At 41.3% G+C, this 23,804-nt stretch overlaps 1 protein-coding gene and 1 long non-coding RNA gene across 10 annotated transcripts in view; one reads left to right on the top strand and one right to left on the bottom strand.

Moving 5' to 3' along the window:
* The window catches only part of ano3 (anoctamin 3), a 46,784-nt gene that overhangs the window by 7,926 nt on the left and 15,054 nt on the right, over window positions 1-23,804 (bottom strand). For 2 of the 5 annotated variants that reach the window (XM_037106574.1, XM_037106576.1), the window contains 17 exons: window positions 17,824-18,030; window positions 15,180-15,307; window positions 14,185-14,340; window positions 13,997-14,097; window positions 13,824-13,868; window positions 10,073-10,207; window positions 9,414-9,520; window positions 8,165-8,220; window positions 7,949-8,070; window positions 6,075-6,209; window positions 5,878-5,974; window positions 4,886-4,946; window positions 1,870-1,952; window positions 1,556-1,696; window positions 1,040-1,204; window positions 781-817; window positions 547-658 (listed from right to left, as the gene is read on the bottom strand). In XM_037106574.1, the coding sequence (XP_036962469.1) occupies window positions 547-658; window positions 781-817; window positions 1,040-1,204; window positions 1,556-1,696; window positions 1,870-1,952; window positions 4,886-4,946; window positions 5,878-5,974; window positions 6,075-6,209; window positions 7,949-8,070; window positions 8,165-8,220; window positions 9,414-9,520; window positions 10,073-10,207; window positions 13,824-13,868; window positions 13,997-14,097; window positions 14,185-14,340; window positions 15,180-15,307; window positions 17,824-18,030 (1,888 nt within the window). Of the gene's footprint in view, window positions 1-546; window positions 659-780; window positions 818-1,039; window positions 1,205-1,555; window positions 1,697-1,869; window positions 1,953-4,885; window positions 4,947-5,877; window positions 5,975-6,074; window positions 6,210-7,948; window positions 8,071-8,164; window positions 8,221-9,413; window positions 9,521-10,072; window positions 10,208-13,823; window positions 13,869-13,996; window positions 14,098-14,184; window positions 14,341-15,179; window positions 15,311-15,879; window positions 16,497-17,823; window positions 18,031-23,804 lie in introns of those variants that run through there. The other 3 variants (XM_037106573.1, XM_037106575.1, XM_037106577.1) reach the window with 2 other exon arrangements.
* Window positions 12,493-17,774, top strand: LOC119024121. Of its 5 annotated transcripts, none has more exons than XR_005076405.1 (4): window positions 12,493-13,896; window positions 14,203-14,734; window positions 16,558-16,742; window positions 16,918-17,774. It is a non-coding gene; the product is annotated as an uncharacterized LOC119024121 (long non-coding RNA). The 5 variants fall into 5 exon arrangements; XR_005076404.1 differs by having other exon boundaries at window positions 16,558-17,421; window positions 17,612-17,774; XR_005076407.1 differs by having other exon boundaries at window positions 12,493-13,892; window positions 16,558-17,774.

Genomic DNA, 23,804 nt, shown 5'->3' with positions numbered 1-23,804 from the left:
ATTCTGCTAACTTATTCTGGTTTACAGTATAATAATAGCCTTTAGCTTATTACGTAAAGTGGAAAACCTCAACCCATCCCTGCTTGTGAATAATGGAGCCTTTCGAGGATGCCCCATTCATACCCAATCATGATACTATCATCTTTTCCAGTCTTTTTTTGCCCCTGTTCCCGCTTGTTTGAAATGTGTTGCTTGCATCAAACACAGAAAAGAATATTTTCACAAAACTAATACAATTAACGAGGTAAAACACTGTGGCGTTGTCTTTGTCTGGTTTTCAATTGAGTGTGTGTCAAAAAGGGTTTGCAAATTAACAATATCCTGTTTTATTTGTTTTACACAGCATCCCAACTTCTTTGGAAGTGGGGTTATACTCAGGGCAGCATTCTCTAAAAAAATGAGGTCAAAACCGAACTTAACATGAGACAGAAGAGGGAGAGACACTTGGCAGTCATGACATGGGAGTTTGAAGCAAAACATCTTTGCAAAATCTCTCATTAAACTCAATGTAAACAGGAACTGTAGAGTTCATGGCAGCCAGCCTACCTTCCGAGGAAGAAAGCGATGTAAAACGTGGAGCTGTTCAAATTCACAAACTGGAACAGGAACATCTTCAGAGCAAAGCTGTTCTCCCACTCAGACTCTGTCCGTGGGTGCTCTGAGGGGTGAGAGAAAGGGGGGTCATGGGGTGAACGAGGGAGAAAATAAATGCTTGCCAACCATCTGGGAAGCGAGAGATAATGAAGGTATAAATTAATGCGGCATGTGGACAACGCTCACCTAGATTTGTCAGCAAATAGGCCACCTTTTCATACACCTGGCAAGATGATAGAACACATAAGCATCAACAGGGAAAAGGCTGAGTGGAGTAATGGTCATGACAAAGACAGGCAAACAGGAATCTCAGCAAAAAAAAAAAAAAGGCTTTCTGGCTATGGATGTGAAAGCTCCTGGAACAAAGTTCTAAATAAATGTTTCATGAAACATCTGTTGGACAGTGTATGTAAACGTGCCAGATGATGCTTGTCCAGACACCCACCACATTGAGAGACATGATGATCATGAAGTTTATGCAGACACCAGTGCCAGACGTGGCAAACTGCCAGTTCTTCTTAACGAAATACCAGTTGAGGGAAGCGAACTTCTCCATCGCAATGAGACGGAAAACCACCACGGCGAAGACAGCCGTCAGGACGAGGGAAATCTGAGCAAAAGGATGATGGAGAAGGGGGGAGTACATATGTTTAAAAACAGGTTTAATTACCACATCTTATAATGAACAACTGTGCACCATGAAACGGGAAACCTATTGATTGACTGAGAATGTATGAAATAATCACATAAGCAAAACACTCATCATTCAAATGTAATCAGCAAACAGGAGAAATTAGGCCACCAGAAAGGTCAGACCCACTATTTCATTGCAGTTTTCATCCAGCAGGGGGAGCTGTTATGACACCGCTGGGACATCATGAGTTTGCACACATAACGAAGGCGATCTCACTCTGAGCCGAAATCCCAAAAGGGCAGATTATTCAAAGATCAAAGGGTTTACCATGAAGAATATTCCGGACACCGACACCATGAGCCGGCTGAGTTTGTCTGAGAAGGGCTGGAAGGGCTCGGGCTTGCCGGAGATGGGGTTGACTCTCTCCACCCTGGAGTACTTGGCTTCAAACTGAGGCCTGAGCTCCTCCTGAATAACAACACACATTTCACTGTGAACTATCGAACTGAAGGCGTGTCTGCCTGATGAGGCAACATGGCTTCTTTTTATACCATGTGCATCGCGTGCTGCATGAGTGTAGACTACAAAATTACGAGGTAATCAAATGATATCAGATCTATTTGGGGAGATGGCTGACGTACCTCTTCCTCCTCCCAATCAATGAGATCCCAGTCATAAGTCAGCTCTGCCCTCCGCCTTTTCCAGAACTCCAAGAATACCGTGGCTGCAGAGGGGGATCAGGAATCAGTTACGTTATTGATCAACACTGATATGTACCTCACAGTATGATTGAGAATCATGTGACTGCAGAGGGCCATTAACACCACATCACACGCGGATATATAGAGTAAAACAGAGGCTGCAGCGACCTGCACAGCCTATTATGGAAATAAATTACAGCCATCAGTTCATAGACTCTCTCTCTCCCTTTCTCTTCATCTCTGCGGTGAAGTTGAAGAAAAGTGGCAACAGCGAATGGGCTTTCCTTGTACAAAGTTTCACCCCAAATCATGTCTTTGTCAGGCAAAATCCATTGTGTGTTGAAAGATTTTCTGTGGGCAGAACTCAGTCTGGAGGAATTGTTTCCTTTGTGTGGGACTCTATTGTGACTCGAGCTGCACACAACACCAGAAATTCCAGTTGGTAATCTTCTTCTGTCAAGACTTTTTCATGTATTCTGCTTCATTACAGATGCATAACACCAGAAAGAGAAGGCTTTCCTAAAGGCAGCATGGCACGCACACATCCGGATCAACACTTATGTGGTTCAATAAATGTGGAAAAATGTGTCTCAGTGGCATGAGTGCAAATACCGCACCCGATCAGTGGAAAAGAGCAGTGCAATCATGTATGACCTATGATGTGCAGCACAGTGTAACACTGTAGCACCGATTCAGCACTTTTGTCAGTTTTCAGTATACATACGTGTTATACACGCATGTGATTCTGCAGCAAAAGGACAAACGTCTGAAGATAACTGACAGGAGTATTCGATCTGTGCTCTGCAGCCACCCTCTTATTGGTGCATACCTCATATTTTACAACGCTGAACATGTAGCAAGGGTATGGAAGCCCTGAGAGGCAAGTAAGAAAAACAATGGTGGCACATGTTCTAAGTCTGATCTCAACTGTCTCTCTCCTTTGTTTAGGACTTAAGAACAAGCAAAATACATGGATTTGTTTGTTGTTGTAATACTTATTTCAGCCACAAGAGGCTGAAGAGCTAAAGTAGCCCGTTTCTGAACAGGACAAAATTAATTCATGCTTTCTTCCAAGTAACTTTCAATTTCTTCATGCACTCTACAAATACTGTGTGTTAGCAAGTTATGTTACATAAATGCCAAGTCTTTCTTTTTGCTAGAAATGTATTTTAATCAGTGCTGTTACGACCAGATGTGTAAATTCTGCCTGATCGGCACTGTCCGTGTTCGAGCAACAACAGAGACTTTTAGCTCCAGGAAAAACAAATGTTTATGACTGAATGTCTTCTGGTAACTTATATGCAAATTAGGGGTTAATATATCTCAGCTACAAGCACAAAGCATTCATCATATTTCAAGCAACTCTAAACAGACAAATATTCATAAACCTATGGGTTCCCAACCAGAACTAGTTAATGTATAATTTGGTGGTTTACATAATGATTAAGGCAGAATAATGCCACTTACACTGATCAACATGCAGCTTTGACTTCCTACAGCAGTGACAGCAGGGAATATTAAATGCCAAGCCTGTTCGTTAAAGCAAGTAATTTGGCATTTTCATACCATTTCTATAAACTGAGACTGATTATTCTGTTAGTGCTGAGAAACTCCTGGTGTGAAGCTGTGAGCCTTCTGTAATAGTCACACAATGTTAACTACGGAAATAAAGTCAAAGATCACAGTACATTTCTTTACAATTACAAGCTGATTAATCAATAAGTCGATCAATGATAAAGAAATTAATTTCAACAATTTAGTCAAACATTTAGCTCCAGCGACTCAGTTAGAGAATTGGCGTATCAGTCAAAACAAGCAGTTACATGACATCACTCTCGGGAATTGTGATATTTTTATAGCATTTCGTTCCATCTTTAGCTTCAGTGATAATAGAGAAAAATCAGCAGGCTAACAGGATGATGAGAGTAAGTGTGAGCTGCAGCCCTCCACCTCTTATTTTCTTTTTTATCCATTTGCAATAAAGCAAAATGATTTCCAGTGATGGAGACGAACCTGGGAATCATGGCCTTAAAAAGCAGCAGGATGTGAATCCTCAGTCAGAACAACTTTTGCTGCTGTTAAAGATGTTGAAGTTTAATATAGCTTGACCCACTTTTGTTTGAAGAGAGAGAGAGAGCAAGAGAGAGAAACAGCAGTCTGTTCAGATGCCTACATTCGCTCCCTTGGGCCAACCAATTTCTCATCTCTATCTCGCACACACACGCTCACACGCAGCAGACCTGGAGTGCACTCGCTCAGTGGCGCAGTACACCTACTTTGGTCCACATTGCCAAAAGCAGTCATGGAGGTTTTCAGAGCAAGAAACCTCAGTCAGCGAGACTGGCTGGACATCCCTCGGCTCTCCAGCGCTCCTTGGCCCTCACTTAGCCCAAACTCAGAACACAATGTGCCAAGTGTTCCCTCTGGACACAGGTGATTATATACTAGGCTGGCAGATATATGGATCTGGGCCAGACGCTGCACAGTAACACTCACACTCTAGATTACAAAACATATTATAGCTGTGGGAACCATAGCTGCAATATATCGCTATAATGGTGCAATCCTGCAACCCTGACAGCCCAATGTAACAGCCTCCCCCTGGAGATATGTTCAATTATCCGACTAATTACATCAGAACAGCGGTGGAAGTGTAACTGCAGACGCTCGATCAGAGGAACCTGATTTATTCGCTGACAAATGTATCACAGAGTGGGGATCTTCTGTGTTTGCTCTGCAGAGTGTTTACGGTGTTGAAGTCTCAGTTGAAAAGCTTAATGTGTTTGGAGGAGTTGAGTGGAAAGCAGAAGCATGAGCACTGACACAGTATTGTATAAATAGCTTTGAATTCCAGCAGGGTTTGTTTCGAGCGATGGAAAAGAGTTGATGTATCACAACAAGTGTTCACTAAGTATGCTCACAGAAAGGGGACAAACCAAAAACAGCCTCCACCTACCCCAAATAGCCATGAAGATAGCGAAGAACACGGTGCCGCCATTATCAAACAGATGGGTCACCTAGAAATACAAGCACATGAAGGGGGTGGTACAAAAAAGTGCCCCCTTGAAAGAGATGCTTCACTTCTTTTTCAAATACATCTCAGAACTGTCTCACAGTCATCAGTGTCAGAGTGTCTCATCCTTGAGTTTGGGGCAGGAAGGAACTGGAAAACTGGAAAAAAAAAACTGGAAAAGAGGGTAGTTGCTTTCTTGTTGAGAGGTGGACGAGAAGATTGATACCGATCTGATGTCTTCACGGTGAATATTAAGCTAGAGGTGGGAGCCAGGCAGGTTAGCTTAACATAAACAATGGAAACAGGGTGAAACAGTAACAAATGTGGCACGTCCACTACACCTAACATGTTACATCTTGTTTTTTTGCCGATTCCGGTCTCTGATTTTTTTTAGAGTCTGACCTAATGATTACGATTTTGGCCAATTTCTGATTTTCCTTCTTTCTAAAAACTAATTTTAACGGCGTACACAAGGATTTTTGGAAACTTTATTTGAAGGACAATTATATGGTAATGGTTTATACAGGACTCTTATTATGAAAGATATAAACGGAGTCTGTCTGTAAAGCGCTGCAATTGACGTGTGAGCAGAATAACAGGTTTGAATTGGATATATCTGACACTGATCGGCCAGCTGCCAGTCATGACCAGTCATGCTGAAAACTGGCCATCTTTTTGCAAGTTTAGTTCCCCCTTGTTTCTAGTTAATATGATTAGCTAAGCTAACTGGCTGCTGGTTGTAGCTTCATATTTATCAGATGGGTACATGAGTGGTGTTGGTCTTTTTATTTGTCTAATTGTAACATTATGCAATATTTTTGAGTCAAAACAATAACAAAATATGTTTCTGTAACTAAAAATGTTGTAGCCGTGATGAGAAACTCTGAACATGATGAACGCTGTGACTATGGAGGAGTCTGAGCAACTTCACTCACCTTCGCGTAGACACAACTGTCACTCAGCGTCCACGGCTCACAGGTGTCCTCACACATAGGACACATGATGGTAGTGTTGGCTTCACAAATCTCTTTACTGAAGAGTCAATAAATCAAGACATGTTTTAAATGAAACATTCTAAAAAATAATCTTCAGTTCAGGCAACCGTAAATAGAATGCAGTTGTGTGGACTGACCTGACTTGGCTTGAGTCCATCGTGAAGAGACCGTAGAGGAAGACAAAAACGCCGACCAGGGCGGCAGGGATCAGCATGCCAGTGTACCAGCCCAACCACGCAAAGTAAAGACCGATTTTCTCACCAAAGTACCTCCTGAGGCAGAGAAAGACAGATAAAGTGGTTAAAACTGTGCTGGCTGTTCTATCAAATGTGGCCATGTTTCCTTGCAGTGAAGTTGCGGGTGTAGTTAGTGTGCTGTAAGGTAGTCTTAAGGTAGGTAGCTTAATGGATAGAGAGTCAGCTGGACTGATAGGTCACACAGTGTATAATGCGGTGGTGGGAAACGAATCAATATCTGTAGCTGCGTCCTAAACCGCAGCTGTCAAGGTGCCCTTGAGTAAGACACTTATTTTACAACTACTCTGGTAAATCAGCTCAGTGGCAATTAGCTGTATCAGGAAACTCCAAAGTGTATCTGCAAGGCTGTATACACAACGAGGGAGGACACGGCTGAGAAAAAAAGTGTCCTCCCTCAGTATGTTTACATGCACACTTGTTTCCCGGTAATGAATGCTGGAAAAAAAAAATTCCATCGGGAAGTCTGAGTAAAGATGACTATGTCTGTTTTTAGCTAATCCAGTGAATTGAATGCTTAAAATATGAAGATATTCAATTAGAAAACCCTTCACACAAGCATGGACAGCTGACGTGGCCACTTACAAGGAGTGAAAAATATTGTGAGTGCAACATTTTTCATCACCTATTAAGTAGATGAAAGAACTCGTTAGCAAACAGTAGCTATTTACACACTGAGCACAAATGGAGGAACAATATTGTTAATTTGGAGCTATGTTTCTGTCCACCTGAAGAATGTAAGTCCAATATTCACTTTCCTTTAGCTCTGTTTGTATTCTCTTACAACTCCTGAGGGAAATTTCTGGATTATTAGCTGCTAAATGCTTCAGTTTTTTCAGCACCTGGACTGCAACTATCTCTGTTTGTCATGTGACGCTGAGCAGATAGTGTGCTGTGTGTTTTCTGTGCTTTTTCCCTGCAATCAGCTGCCTGATGCAGCCAAAAATGATGCTATGAGATCAGCAAGAGTGAACCAAAGCAATTAAGGTTGAAACATGCTTTAAGCTCTGTAAAGCTCAGTGGAGCTGTAGATTAAGCAAATAATTCTGGTTGGTTGGATGATCAATACGATCTAGCCCTTTCGTATTTTCGTCTTCACATTATCATTCGTTAGACTGTTATTTGATCGTGTTTTTGCACATAAAAATTGATCACAGCTGCTTTAAATCCAATGTTTACAAAACAGATGCTCACTGATTTATTAGCTAACCAACTAATAATATTACAAAATCTCTGAAGGCTGACACATTTATATCATGTCAGGGAGCAGTTAGATTAACTTAGCAGAAAAGACTGGAAGCAGGGGGAAACAGCTAGATAGCTCAAAGCTCAATAAATAGACTGTTTTAAATTGTTTGTTTGCTCTGCAACAGAAATAGAAATAGAAATGTGTGGTTTTAGACAGAGGTAAATGTGTGTTTTCCCTCGATTCAGCCAAAGCTAAGCTCATCGCCTCCTGGCTCCAGCTCTGTACTTCCCACCAGAGAGTTGTATTGATCCTCTCATCTAACACAGTGTTTTCACAAAATGTCAAACTTTCTCTTGTCACTGTGTCTACTTTTCCATCACGGTTGAAAAGATGAAAACGACACAGTGGTGCCAAATCTGCCATAAACTAAGGTGGGTTCATCTAAAGGGTATTTATGCAGGGAGAAGAACAACTGGGTTATTCTATGTTCTATTAAACAGAACACACTGACAGAACAAGGCTGAAAAACAGCTCATGATGCTGTGTATCCCGCTGCAAAGCTGATTACCTGATGAGGTCCAGTGGCTGGTATTTGTACCAGATCCCCCAGCGGGCCCAGCGCTCATACAGAAGATGTCTATGGTTCTGGGCGCCGTGCGTCTTAATTGGGTGACGACTCTTGTAACCACCCTGTTGAGACAAAAAGAAAGGGAATCTATCTTACGGGAGGAATTTCATTCTAATTCGGTGTTTTAGCACAAATGAAACAAAAAATTCTTCTCACCTCATGAGGAGGAAAAGCAGCCTCGTATGTGTTGTTGCCCAATAGCCGGTTGATACCTACAATAAAATAAACCAAGTCATGTCAAGGGATGAGCATAAGGACACCGCATTAAAAATTCAGTACTAGCTGTAATTGGGAGAGGGGTCCAATGACAGATTCATTTAAGGCCACTGTTCCACAGTCATAACAATTTAATGCATTATGTAACAGACAAGCTGCATTAGACAAGCACATTAAAGGCTTAAAACACTCAGGTTAGACATTCAAATAGCTGCAAGCACTTGAAAATCAACTGTTTTGCTAGACCATTATTACTTGGTGTCAGATAGTGTCTCAATCACAATAAACTGACTGTATCAACAGCAGGTACTGTACTGTCTGAGGCAGTGATGAATCAACTGTAATTTTTCACAGGACAATAGTGCATTCATTTGCACTGTTATCCCCTGACTGACACTGTAGATAGTGAGGGCAGGAGCAGGGAGGGGCGGATTTGAGAAGGATTTTCCACTCTTGTGGCGGAGCTGATCTTATTTATTGGAGAACACAGTGGTCAACAGCATTAAAATATTAATGTGAAATCCCTTCCAGCCCTTCAACGCCAAACTTTAATCAGCGAAACATGTCGACAGCAGTGGGACAAGATAGCGGAGTGGGAGTGGACAAACAGTTTGGTAACTGCAGACACTAAAACAAAAAACAAAACAAAACAAAAAAAAAAGCCAGAGGGAGAGAAGGGATGAGCCAGGAGCTGGAGGATACCAGCAGCTCAGCAGCAGTCCACTTTTTAATCACCTGCAGCTCAACAACAAACAAACCCATGATTCCCCCTTCAATACCCTACTATCACTCTCTAAAGTCACATTAACAGCAAAACACAGTGTCTTTCACCGCGGCCCCTGATGGTTTGAAAAGTAATAAAAACTGAGACAGAAATAAAGACATAATTATTGTGTTGCATTGAATTTACTGAATGCCTCTGATTTGCATTAATTATTCAAGCCTGTTTCTATAAGGTATAATTCTAAAGTTGCTGGTAATAAAAACAGAAATGGGCACCAACTTTTTTTTCGAAAGTATCCAGGCTCTTTTGCCTTCCAAGTAAATAACAGTCCTAAAAGCTTAGTATAAGGGATGCATATGAATAATTATATATAAATGAGCATGGCACTCTGCTGCCACTAATGTGATTGCTAGAATTATTGTCTAGTGTGTGAGGAGCAAGAAAAGAAAGAGCGCAGTGCCTCACCCATCTTTGATTTCCCATCCTCATACTTGGTGCGCTGCAGGACATGATGGACTATTCTGCTTCTGGTGGAATTGGAAAAGAAGGTCTCTCTGTTGTTGATGGTGAAGCTGGGAGAAAAATAACAGCAGTTATTCTTCATGTAACAGGACATCAATATCATCCCCTTAATGAGAGCTGAGACACATAACGATGGGAAGTTTATCAAAACTCAATTCCGGGTGTAAAGTTCGTGTTCATTCCAGCATCATTATTTCCCCCAAAACTGTCAAGGCTGACAAGCAAAAAGAAAAAGCGGGAACGATTCTCTGACAAACTGGATTAGATGATGCCTTTCATCAAAGAGATGCTGTGAAAATGAAAAAAAAAATACGACGGAACGCGGATGAAGTCTAATCATTTCATGGGCATCTGCTGCTGTATTTTCAATATCTTATTTATGATCAGCTTGTCTTTGTCGGACTGAGTTCTGGCTCAAAGACATAAAATATAAAAGACGTCTTGTTGCAAATTTCATCTGCTGCTTTCTAGATTCAGGGCAAAATGGATGTGATGCATATATACAGGATATCAGTTAACACTAATGATACAAACACCGCCATTATGAGACATTACGATTGTGAATCACTTTGGATGCATGACGGTGTATATGTGCCCCTTACTGATGCATGCGAGCTCTGCTGAAGGGGGCCGTGTAGCAATCAGTCTCCTCCAGGTCAGGCAAGGCCTCTTTGTCCAGCTTCATGGGATTTCTGGGGAGCCAGCTTTTTATCTGTCGACATCTCAGATGAAACCTGCTGCACAGACGCACAGAGGAGCAGGATTAATGGGGCAGATTAACATGAAGATTGTTTTCTTTGATATGGAACAGTGGCTGCTAACCTTTTTTCCTCACACAACCCTGACAAGCTCACACCCACTAAAAAACTCCTCATCACACTCATGTGCAAGTACACGCGTCACCCAGCTGACCATTGTTTTCAATTTTCTCGCTGCCGATGACTCATGAGGCTGAGAGTCAATAATCCGTGACAACAGCTTGCTATATTGAAAACAAAGGAAGATTATGGTTTTTCATACCACAGTGGTGATTTAAAGGTGCAATATGTAAGAAGTGGTCATCTGTCAAATTCATACTCAAAACAAACACTCAAAACAAAGGCATATCACCAGAGTACTGCTAAATGATGCTAACTGTAGCTGCCCAGAAATAGTTAGCTCAGTTAGCTGTGCAGCTATCAGTTTGGACTGGAAGCTCTGGAACCACAAGAGTGTTGATCTTTACGCTGCTAGCACTGGACCTTTGGACCAGGACGGGCCAGGGCTAGCCACTTAGCATGCTAACTTCAATACATATCTCTGCAACACAATACATAGACATCATCACAATGACACTTTAAGCTAAAAGCCAGCATGCTAAAATACCTACTGTGTAACGTCTACTTGTTTAGCGTGGTAGCATGCTTGCATTTTTTAATGAGCAGCGAATACAAAAAACAGCTGAGGCAGATGGGAATGTTATTAGATTTGCTAGTATTGAACTAGTATTTGCTAGTATTGAGTAAATGAACATTTGAAAATTAAAGACATTTGCAAAGTTTGACAATTCCTCCTGAGGGGGACATGAATCTGTGTTCTAACTTCCAGGGTTACATTTGAGTCAAAATCCACAAATGTCAACTTAAAGGTGGCTGTATGAGAAGTCAGGGGATCACCAAAATCAATAGACCAAAAAAGTCTAGGATTCATGAATGTGTGCACCAAATCCAACACGTAGATTTGTGCGATTCAGATGTTTCAAAGTAGCATTTTTGACACTCAGCTGGTGCTGGATGAAATGTCAGGGGATCACAGCATCATTAGGAATTCATCCTCTGGGAACCATGAATGTGTGTGTATAATTTCATGGCAATCCATCCACTAATTGTGCTTTTTAAGTCTGGACAAAATTAGTTGACAGACCAACCAACCAACAGACGGACAGACATTGACGCCCCTTGCATCATGCTGCTAGCGTGGCTCAGACTCATTTGGTAGGCTAATATTTGCCGCTCCATCTCCATATTTACTGTCTAATTCGCAAGGCTCTGCTGTGATTTATGAACTGAATTAATATAAATGGGATTTCTAGAAGGAAACACACTGTTGCCAGCGAGCATTTTATGAATGTTGCTGTGAGGAGGACAGGTACCGTACAGAAAGGAATAATATCAAACCAGCAGGCTGTCACCCAACTGCGTTCCTCCCATTTGTTCAGATTACGGGGATGTAAGTTAGCGACAGACCATTAGTAAACACATCAGGCCTGTTTACAATCCGGGTATATTTTTCTTCTTGGAGCAGCTTTTAGTGAAAGACCGCAGGAGCTCGGAGGAAAACATAATGGTCCTCATTGTTCACAATGACTAACTCTCTCGCACACAAGATTTAAAAGTGCTTTGTTCTCACTTGGACAGGTGGGCGAGTGATATTTGTCTGTGGGATTTTCGTCTGCTCTGTGTGTGTAGGTGTGTGTGTGCGTGTGCCTGAAGCACGACCATTAAAATGTAACATGATGATATATAATACAAACAATATTCCAAAGTATTAACTCTTTTCACTTTACAAGCTTCTATTGTCTACAGTTTGTCTATCCATAATGTATTCGTGAAATCTGGTTTACTGATATTGGACGATGCACATCAATCTGCATGGTGAGATGTCGATAAACACCAAAACAGGCACATTAATAGCTGTTTTTCAGGTTGCACCTAATCTAGTTAACAATGTCAGTCAGCTGTGTTCCAGACAGAGACAAATGGTGGAGGAAATGAGTCACACCATGTTTGCAGTCTAATGGATAAAAAAAAACCCAGCACTCATTCAAGAACAATTGCCTAATCAAAGATTTACAAAGACTCATTCACATCTTATGAACATATAAACTTCCACCATCAGTGCTGTGGCTCAACATCATTTCAGTTTCTTTTCAATGCTGAACTGAACAAAAAAGATTAGAAATGTATGAACTTCAATTTTGAAGACCCTAAACAAATTGTATATGTTATACTGCAAGTTTATCTGTGACATTTACATACCTGCCAGCACTCAATGTTTCTAGCCTCCCTATATTCCCTATATTTTATCTAATAGTGATACTATCATATGATACAGATCAGATGGGAGTGTCTCAGTTTCTGTGTGGGATATGTGCCCAGAGGCAGAGGTGATGATGCACTACCACTTGGTTTGCTGCTGAAAATTGACAATATATATACATACATATGTATATATGTATGTATGTATGAATGTATGTATTTTTGTTTTGTTTAAGAGTTGTAAAATTTGCTTATCTGCTTTGTTAGGACAGAAGGAGCATGCTTTGACCTGACTTGATTGACAGTGGATTAATGACATGCTGCTGAATTCTGGTTGGTGGATGAAAGTATGTCACATCCTCGATTTTCACAAATGAAATATTCAGAACAGCTCAAAGTTGGACAGAAAATGTTGAAGTTATATAGGTCATGAATCACTAAGATATTCTGTGAGAGTGATTGATTTTGGACATGAAAAAACACAAAGAAATAAATCAAAAACTCAAATCAAAAACATTTTCACAAATTGAGAAAACAAGGTCTTATCATGGCTTATCAAGCAAAGGCACGTGTGTAGGTTTAACAGAGTTAAGATGTAAATGCAGCATTTCAAAGGTCTTCAAACAAATGATGTGGCAGAAAACTTCTATCAGTGATTTGTTGTTTCTCTCTCGCATTCCAGCGAGATGAGAAGATTGGAATGTCTGAGTCCAGCGCAGAGCTTGGACAACACTTGAGCATCACATCAAAGCACAAGCTTCTCTCTAAAAATAGTATGCAAATAAGCCAGTGCAGCTCCATTTTTTTTGAAAGATGAAAGATTGCAAGTACTTTTTCTAAAAAAAACCCACTGTGAGCGTGGGGGTGGGTTACAGTATTGTACTCTTAACAATATGGCTGACGTGCAGGAGGCTGCAGGTTGGAAAGTTTAATTAATCACACTCATTTAAACAAAGACAAGAATGCTTCCGGAAAAATCTACTGCACTTAATCACTTCATTTCTAAAAGACTTTCCAACAATTTTAATTAATGGCAGACTTTTTAAAGACCATGTATTTACTCACAGTCAGCGTAAAGGGTCGATTAATACTAGAGTAATTAATTCTCGCTCGGTGGTTGAGTTAAAAACTACAATCATGGTTTGACTCAAACTTTCTCTGTTTCTGTTCCCTCAGCGGGGTGATGAATAGCTTCAATCTCAGAACAACATCCACAGCTCACATTGCCGCTGAACCCTCGCAGCTGTGCCGCTCATGAATTTTATTAGATTGAGCGAAGCACCCAGTCTCCAGAGAGAAATAGAGAGAAATCATCCTATGCCTTAAATCTACTTACCTGCCCAAGGTTTTGCTCTTCCAGTCTGTGAAGTAACATTTTTTCCTTCAAGAAGAAGAAAACAGACAAGTTAGTGAGTAAATTAGAGAGATGGATGAAATTGTCAGCTGATGAAAAAGCTGACCCAATCACTTTGCAGAATTTAAGGTTCTGTCTTTAACTGTAGCTGTTACCTGAAAGGCATCCGTATGTTCATCTGCTCTGCATATTTGCAAAGGGTATCCCAAGGAGCGTGAATCTTCACAAACATGATGTCGTTGTTCGTCAACGAGGGCTTTCAAATCAAAAGAAGAAACGCAAGATTTATAGAACACAGTTGAGCAATCAAGCTACAGTCCAAGCTAAACTTTTCTTGTTTTACCTCCTTCTCCAACATCAGACCCTCCGCCCGTAGATTCTTCTCAAAGGTGCACCTCTTCTCTACCTGTGGACTGGACTTCTTGTAAACCAGGATGTAGTCAATACGCTTTTTCCCGTCTCGGAAAAACAGTCCAGAGGAACCAGCTCGTTTCTTTCCCTGTAGCGACAACGTTTCGCCTCTGAATTTTAGATGCGGGGATGCATAATGGTACAGTTCACCACAAAATCAAGATTAGATATTTTTCTCTCACCTGTATGGCTGTTTATCAGTCTAGATTGTTTTGGTGTGAGTTGCTATGTTTTAAAGATATCTCTTGAATATGACGGGACCAGATGGCACTCATGGACAAGAGGCTTCTGCTTGTGACAGCATCTGATGTAAACATTAATTACAGTCCATCAGGGCAACCGCTACATATTGTGTTTTCGTTTCTCACAACAGCTCAACCTAACTTGTCGTCTTCTGAGATCATCAACGTAATAGATAAAATAAGATTTCAGCTGAGTGAAACTGGTTAAAAGATGGCAGCAGTGACAAGCAGTCACACGCTGTAAGTTAACCTTACAAATCTAATAACTAACCACATGCTGCTAGTTCTCTCCAACTAACGTTACATCTGACAAACACTTGTTCAGTCAGCTGGCATAAAATCAAACCTGTTGAAGCTCGTAAACCGTAAACCTACCCAACCCTAATAGCTCCTGCATAAAACTGCTCACACGAAGGTCTGTAGATCATCTTGAGTAAGCAGGTCACGTTTCCTTGATTCTGCCATCTTGTTACATCATATTCAAGAGAAGTCAGACATCTCTAAGGCCGATATCTCCAAAACTCCACAACATACACACAGACAATCAAGATGGATAAAAAGCACTGAAGATAAGAGCACAGGACTGCTAATGCTGGACGCTTCTCAGTAGTTCAGTGGCAAAACAACTGCAGTGCAACACTGTGTACACCGCGGCAATAACCATAGATTAGTGGGAGTGTGGTACCTGAAGTGAATCTGTGCGGGCCTCTAATTTAGCACGGGAGACAGGCTTCTGCAGCAGGAACGACTCGTCTGCCCTCGTTTCACACGTAGTCGCCTCCGACTCCTCCACGTAGTGATCTTTGCCATCCTCTGCTGCAAACAGAAACAGCACCATCAGTCTGACCTTTATTGAACTTGAAACAAATCTGCAGGATCTGTGAATCTTTTGTTGTTGCGCAAGTGGATATTTTTTCTTAATCCGACTGACAACACTGAAATTAAATCTGGGCTAAATACGATTCCAAGTTATCTAAATGTGGGCGTAAAGCTTGAGAGCAACACCTTGATGCAATTTAACAGATTCCTCCACTGATGTTGAAAGAGGGCCAATCTTGTTTCCTTCCTTCCGGGATCTTTGTGCATCCCACTGATGTTCTCAAACCCACACTGTGAGGCAAGACAAACAATCCAGACTGTACCAAGAATTTGTTTTCTATCAGCTGCAGCTTTACAGTCAGTGTTACTAATTATCTTGCGTGCAGAGACTGATTGTATCAGGTTGCCACCACTGACTCGGTGCAACAATCCGTCTGTCAGGCTAAAACTTTGGCTGATTGTGACACGGTCTAAACCTCATAATCCTTTATTTGCTTGACATGGACATAAAATTAACATCCTATAGCTACGGGCAGGTGTAGCATTTCACAGTACAGCACACACACGTTTGAAAGTTTGGCTCATTTCTCCAGTCATATGTGTCGGCTTCACCACCCCCAGATCAGCATGCTGGTGTGAATACAGTCACAACCTGCTGCTACGCTGCTGTAAGAAACCAAGCATAAGAAATCTAAGTTATTCCAACAAAATCAACAAATCCTGCGAGGGGTCATCTGGTTTTTCTTCAGCACTTCATCTAAATCACCACAGCATTACGACTTAACAGCATCATTAAGTTACTGGAGTTTAATTAGAGTCTCTGCCCAACAGTGTGTTTCAGTTGGTGTTAAGTTGGTTAGTGCATAACTAGGCTGTAGACAGAAAGAATTGAGTCTTTTAATACAAAACTGCTCGCTGTGACTGTGTTTTTTTTTCTTTCTTTCTTCAGTTTATTTTAATCAACATCTTCACTGATCCAGGCTGGGATTGTAGAGAAATCTCTCCTCCTGTTTTCTTTCTATTTTAAGATCACAACAGAGCAGTGGGATCATATTTATAGCTGCTTCATTAGAGTAATAATGTGAAAGCATATACCTATTACCCATCACAAATAATTAAAAACATCAACATGAATGACATAAAACATCCAGTAAATACTGCTGATATAAATATAATAATAAAGTGCACAGATATAGTCCAGACAGTAGTAGAACATTGATTGCTGTGATGTGTCTTCTTTACAGACATCAATGTGAGTTTCCTCCACACTGAAGGCCAACGCAGTCCATTTTGATTCGGAGATAAAAGCGTCAGCTGTGCTGAAAAATGACTCAGACCTTTTGGGCATCATGGGGTTGTGTGAAAACAAAAGCAGTCTGAAATCACACTGCCGGATCATGCTGGGTTTTAACATGTCAAGAAGTTTAAGGTGCTGGATTTCCTTAGCCGATCAGCTTTTAATGCGCGGGACCTGCCTATTATGTACATTAATGTTCTGCTTTCTGTATTCTAGTCTATAATGGTCTTATTACAATAACAGTGAATGAATGTGTCACATTTTGGTGAAGATCAGACCTATCAAACACATCTGTCTTTGCACACAGGTGGGAAGAATCACGTCTCTCCACCTCACACTGGCCGATCTGTCTTCATTGTCTCCTTCTGTCTACACCCCACTCAGGCCCAGTGTAAACACTTCGTCAGATGCTATTTTCAGCACAACGTCAAAAAGCCAGTTTTTCGCCAAAATAGCAACTCCTCACCTGGAGCTGTCTTAACTGCATGAAACTGTACCTCTCTTTCCCCTTTTGCACAAAGGGCGTTTTCAAGGTCAGGGAAATGCCAACCTGTTGTTGCTGCTTCTCTTTGGTCTGTGACAGAAATAGAGCTCTCACCGTCAACGGCCTCTGAATAATCTTGAATATGTTAATAAGACTGAATAATTTCATCCCTCTGAGAGGCATTTCCATTTCCACCAGTCTAAACAGAGATGTGCAGTTTTCCTTGTGACTGCATTTTTTCACACCATCACACTGCCTGTGAATATGCACCAAATGTTTCCTCGATCCCCTGCAGCATCAACACACACTCTACTCCATCAATATCATGTACGTGCCTTAAATGTCACCAACATTTTGTAATTCAGTGATGTCAACCAAATCTGTTCGTGGTGAGCATGAATAGGTGTATTGTGTGGATAGAATGATTATACACATATGGAGTTACCAGTAACAATACATATGAAATAACCTGAATTGGAATAGAATCATTTAACAACACTACATGTTTGTATCACAGATATGATGTGGATTTGCTGTGAAGGCCTCCCTTATGGATAACAAGCACATCATGAAAAAGAACTTCAGCTTAAAGTGGGTTAGCGCCCTGTTGCAATAGAAAAAATGCCTGTTCCAGTTGAGTGACCGAAGCATGCAAAAAGTCATGTCCATAATTTGCACATGGTATCGCCAAGTCAGACTTGTGAAATGCTGTCATCTGACCGGACTGACCTGTCTGTGGGGGAAGGAGGCTGCAGGAGGTGCTGATGCTCTGACTCAGAACCTCGACTTCTGGTTTGGGCTCCGGGCTCAGGGGCACAGACAGGAAGTGGTTGAGGTTGATTGGATGCGTCTGACTCTGGGCCAGGCAGGGCAGGCTGCGGCGAGACGGCTTCAGGCTTTTCTCCTTCAGGATCTCGCTGATGCTGGTGTGCATGCCTGAGGACAAATGAAGAATGGAGACCGGTCACATTAAAATGTATAAAATACATAACGCAAAGAAAGGAAAATCAAACTCTGGAGCTGAACCGCAAAAATATATATCGTTACATATCTCCACATTCATATCATGTTTGTATCATGCAGACACAATAGAGGTTAATTGGATTAGGTTTTGCCCTTCTGGGAGAACTAATTTCCCCAATACATAAATGACGTCAGGCCTTACTGAAGGAACAATACAAAAAAGGCGTTACATAAGGAGGAGGTTGCCAGGGAGAGGTGTTGGATCATTATGGTTTCTACTGCGCCTCTGCATGAGCATGTTTGGATGTTTCCAGTCAGCTGATTAATGAGCCCCAGTGAAAGGGAAGCCCAAAGGGGCACTCCAACTTTATGAGAGTGAAATACTAAATCAGTGAAATAACCTCTGGATAGAGCAGCTAACTCCACTAAGATAATGCAATTGCAACTCCAGCCCTTTAATACAAAACTCCATTCTCTAATATGTACATATCTATAGTTGTAAAACATTTTGTATATTCAGTTATGTATATGTAAAAAAAAAACCAAAACTATTTACTATACATAGAAGTGGTGCATGAACTGAAAACAAAGGAGTGAGTGGAAAAAAGGAAGGGAGGGTGAAATCACTTCACTCATCAACTGGTCCATCGTTTTATGGGCTACAGTGGCAGTGATCATGTTTGCCCTTCATAGCAGAGTGCATTAAAACCATCAGCATGCCTCCTCCATCAAATCACTTTCAGCAGCATGACGGTACACCACAAAACCCAAGTACAGCAATATGTGTGTTAGAGCTGAAACTAATTGAACATTTAAAACGGCATTCACTTGTGTTCACGCAGCCTTCTCATTAGCATGTCATTGTTTTATCAACACCCAGCAGAGGTCATTTTCAAGGTGATTTCAGAGATGAAACAGCGGTGTGGTGATAGTGTGGCTGACAGATTACTGAACGGGTGATTTAGTGATACAGTAATCATGAATCGTGGAGAGAAGCTCAGCGGTTAATAGCCATAATGAACATCCAGCAAAGGAAACGGGACATTGTTACCCGCCTTCATTCAAGGCAGCAGCTACAGCTCTGCAGCTCCTGACATATTTATTCAAGAAATAAAGGGGCGCTCTCTTCGAACGGGAACGTGACTTCTTATTTTCCCCTCCGCTGATGAAATTGTCACAGTGACCTTCCTGAAATGTTCGGGCTGCATTGTGAATTGATAATTCACTCTCGGCATCCTGGGGGTGCACACTGCAGCTGCGCAATAACTCACTCTCCCCACATTGATCTCAGAGGGATTTCCCTGTGCCTTTTGGGCCAGAATGGAGCCAGTTAGAGATGTGAGCTGAAGGGCCCAGGGGAACCACTAATCATGCTGTTTATTTCCTATGAAGCCCAACAGATATGAAATGAATGAAAGTCGTGAGCTCCAGCTTAAAGCTATAAAATGAATAATAGAGAAAGAGAAACTGTGTATCGAAATCTGTGTTGAAACTGCTTACATCTGGATTTCGCTCAACTCAAGGGACGGGTTTTGAAAAATAATAAAGTGAAATTCTTCTAAACGCAAAAGAGAGATTACTCAGCACAAAACACAACATGAGTCAACTTTAAATACATCCATTTGTCCATGTCGTAAGGTAAATTTGTCTTCAGACTAACAACAAAACTCCCTCTCCCAGTGCTTTAATTGTTTTAAAGTGCATACAAGGGTTACGTCCTAATCATATTTTTAAAGTCGAATCAGTTCTATCAAGCCCAACATTTCTAATCAAAACTGAGCTGCAGGTTGCTGAGTTATTGTTGTCAGATTGTGCCAATTACATCTGCAATGAGATTTAAGAAACCAGAGATTTTATGGACCAGTGAGCGAGAAGGTTGTTGTTTCTCTTAGCGACAACATGTTTTATGACTGGCTGGTAAATCAGTGATAGCTGGGAGCTTCCAATTGGAGGCCAGGAGCTTAAAGTGCCGTAGTCTCTGTGGATTGGTCCGAAGAGTCGATGCACTCATATTTAATGGGACTTCCCAGTTAGGAGATACTGCTCACTCTCTCTCCATTATGATGATCAATACAGAGAATGGCTGCTGCTGCGGCACGGTAGTGCTCTATGTATTGTCAAAAAGGTACATTTACGGGACTCCAGGTGGTAATCCCAACAGACATTTGCAAGGCTCAACATGTCTCATATGATACATCAGAGCAGAGCGAGCTAATGGGCCTGGAGGGGCGGGGCTTGGTGGTCCCGATGGACTCTCAAAGTTTAAAATAGAGCCACGAATTGGCCGGGGTTGGTGTTGTGTGAAATTGCTTCCATGGAAATTTCAGAGCACATGCAGATAAGAAAAAAAATTGAGTGGTCAAATCTCTCAGCCTCCGAGGATATTAGGGATATAATAACAGTTATCTGACAATCGTTCCAAAGCTTCAGCTTCATTTTCACATGCAGGAAGACTCTGTGAACTCTGTCCCACAGTCGGAGCCGTTGTGGTAAAGACAGTGCATTGTGTAAGACTATATAAATATATAAAGGGTTCATCTAATGTGAAATCCTGTGTTTAATCTCGCTGTGCGCTGACTAAAACTGGTTTATCAGGAAAAAAGTAATCCTGTGGGCATGTGCATGGACTGTATGTGTGTGTGTGTGTGTGTGTGTGTATGTGTGGCACTTGATATGCAAGTCTGTGGGCTGTGAGTATATGTGAGTCCTGCACAGGGAGGAGGAGGAGGAGGAGGAGGAGGAGGAGGAGGAGGAGGAGGAGGAGGAGAAGGAGGAGGAGCAGGGACACAGGAGTGAAAAAGAAACCAGATCAAGAGGGAGTGCACAATCGCTGTGAGGTGATGCTGGGCCTAGGCGACAATCACGTGTGTGCGCTCACACAACACCCACTCAGGCTCATCCGAGGGAAAGCTGGACGCGCTTCAGGGAAGGTCGTGATCCGGGATTTGGATCCCTTCTGTGCAGCTTGTCTATGATGGTCTCAGGATGTGCGATAAAAAGGATTTTCTTTTGGTTCTGTGCATGTATATATATATATACTGTATATATACCTTTCTGATTATCAGAAAATTAAAAGCTGAGCTTGTTTATTTGTTATCTCTTCGTTATGCTCCTCTTGATTATTTTTTAAAAGCGAGCATAATCCTGGCAGAGTCACAGCTTTATTCCTCTATGTGTCTGTGAGTGACTGGTGCCAACCTAGTCTGAGCCAGCTGGAAAAAAAACAACCAAACATTTAATTCGAAAAATGTAAAGGATATCATAGGAAGCAAAACAATTCTGTAAAATGTGGCAAAACTGTCCAATAAGAGTGAAAACAAACACTTTTACTTCTTGTCAACGATCACTGTGAGACACAAGAGCATCGAGACATTATCTGCATGGATGTGGCACGAAGTAGCAAACAGAGAATTCAGGTTAGTGGGCTGTTTCCCATCATGCCTCGATGTCCCCTCATTCTATACCTTCAATTATTCATCCATGCTCAACTCATAGCACTTTCAGCATCACAAGCTCTCAGCTGAGGAACATTCTGCACCATGACTGTTTTAAGCAAAACACACAATCATTGCCTTCCCCCTGCAGAGGGCATTTCAGGGGATCCCTGCCATAAAAGAGGGGCTAGGGGAAAAATAACCAGCCGGCTCAGAGGAGCAGGTCCAAATCACTGCTGCGGTGCGTTTATAAAAATTAGCACATAGAGGCAGGACTGAGGCGAGGCCTGGAGTCTCTCCTGCAGAAACGTTCTCTAAGCAATTAAGAGTGTTTCATCCTCCGCCTGGCATCGTATCAAAGAAGACATAGACGGAGCTGAGTTCACAGGGAGTATTTAGAGGCATATCATTAGCAGCTGCTGAATATTCAGCTCATATCTTGTGTTTCATGGTTAGTACTTGAGGCATACCAACAATTCTTGCTGGCCACGGATGAATAACAAATGATCTCGGCTATTGATTGCATTAGTGCAATAATTCAAACACAAAGTCTAACTTGTATTGATTGAAGCAGAAGTTGAGCTGAAGCATCCCAACAGTGTACTCAGACTTATTCTTAAAAGCTTTTTAAAAGGAATTTTTAACACGAAAAGCTGATGTCATCACAGAAATACTGTGACTGCAGGTTTGTAATCTAATTTCCTACTCGCAACAGGAGGAAATCAAATACCAGGGCTCTCTGAAATGAGCCCCAGGCAGTCTGACTGTACCAGTTTTCATCTGGGGAGTGTAATTTTCTTACAAACAACTCAAATTTGACGTTAACATTCAGAAACATTCAAAACTTTGCTAAGTACTCTTACTTTAAAATGTTCGTCCTTCTCTGTCAGGGTCTGTCAAGTAGTGAGTTCTTTCATCTATTCATATTTGAGTGGGTAAACAGTCATTTACCCTCTCAAATACAAATAAGTAATGTCTGCTTGGTTATTGATTCGTGTAATTATAATAAAATATGGATAACTATAAAAGCATGATACATTGAAAATTCTATATTATTGACACAAGCTATTGACTCAGGTCATTATAATGTGATTTTCATCCTGACCAATTATGGGATCCAATAAACAGCATTTTTTTTTAAAAATCTATTTGTTTATTTATTGATAATTAGAAGCTATGTTTTGTTTTGTTTTTGTTAGATCTCCATTGAAATGAATGCACTCAAAATGATGTTAACATTAACTCTGATGAAACCAATCTCTCTTTGTCTGCAGCCCCCAATCTGCTGTCTCAATGTCCCACCCGCAACACTATCTGACTGGTTACATGTCACGACTATTAATTTATCAGCATTACATGATCTGGGCGGCTGTGGCTTGGGGGTAGAGCCAGTATCTTGTTATCCGAAGGTTTGATTCACCTGGTCTGCATGTTGAAGTGTCCTTGGGCAAGATACCGAGTCCCAAAACTGCTCCTGATGTGCTGGCCGGCACCTTGCACAGCAGCCACCGCCATCAGTGTATGAATTACTGTAAGTCTCTTCAGACAAAAGCATCTGTAAATGTCGTGAATGTAAGTTTATCATAGCAGAAACTGAAATGCTTAAGAAAAGTAAGAGTATCGTGAAATTGTACCTTACTTTTACCACTAAATTATGACAAGATGACATTTTTTTCTGCTAATAAACACATATATTGGTTAAGATATCAGTGTTCTTTATTACTAACACACGGTATATCAGTTGATCTCATATATATTGTAGCTAATGAATGCAAAGTTAATATTACTGATTTTTAATTATTATTTTTAATATTACTTATTTTACTGGTAATCACCCCCCTTGGACTTTTTCATTGAATCTCAGTGGATGGAATCATGATTTTTTGGAAACTGATCAACAGCAAAAAGTAACTTCAGTATCAGAAGTGAACCCAGTCTGAAGTGGACAATAACTTGCTCCACAGACACTGTTGGCAGTGGTCGTCTGTCGATCACGTGTGCCCGACCCCGGCAGCCTGACCGTGAACACACCTCAGAGCAGATGGCACATTTCACCAGACAGTTTAAAAGGTTCAGGACCTCATTATACAATCCTGGCACAACCTCTGGGTTGCATCATTTGAGCAGATTAAACATCTTCCTCCCCTCTCAATCTCTATTCCTGCCCGCTCCTTTAACGTCACAGTATCTTCTTATGTGCCCTGATTGCATGTGATTCCTACAACGTCACAGAGATTTTTCTCCAAAGCTTCATCGGGGATTGTGTTTCATCCGCACCGTCTCCTGTAAACAACATCAAGTTCACAACATCTG

This window comes from Acanthopagrus latus, chromosome 8 (genome assembly GCF_904848185.1).
Source record: "Acanthopagrus latus isolate v.2019 chromosome 8, fAcaLat1.1, whole genome shotgun sequence".
In the NCBI taxonomy this organism is placed as follows: Eukaryota; Metazoa; Chordata; class Actinopteri; order Spariformes; family Sparidae; genus Acanthopagrus; species Acanthopagrus latus.
The sequence above is the reverse complement of the archived record's forward strand: the minus strand, read 5'-3'. Positions and strand labels throughout refer to the sequence as shown.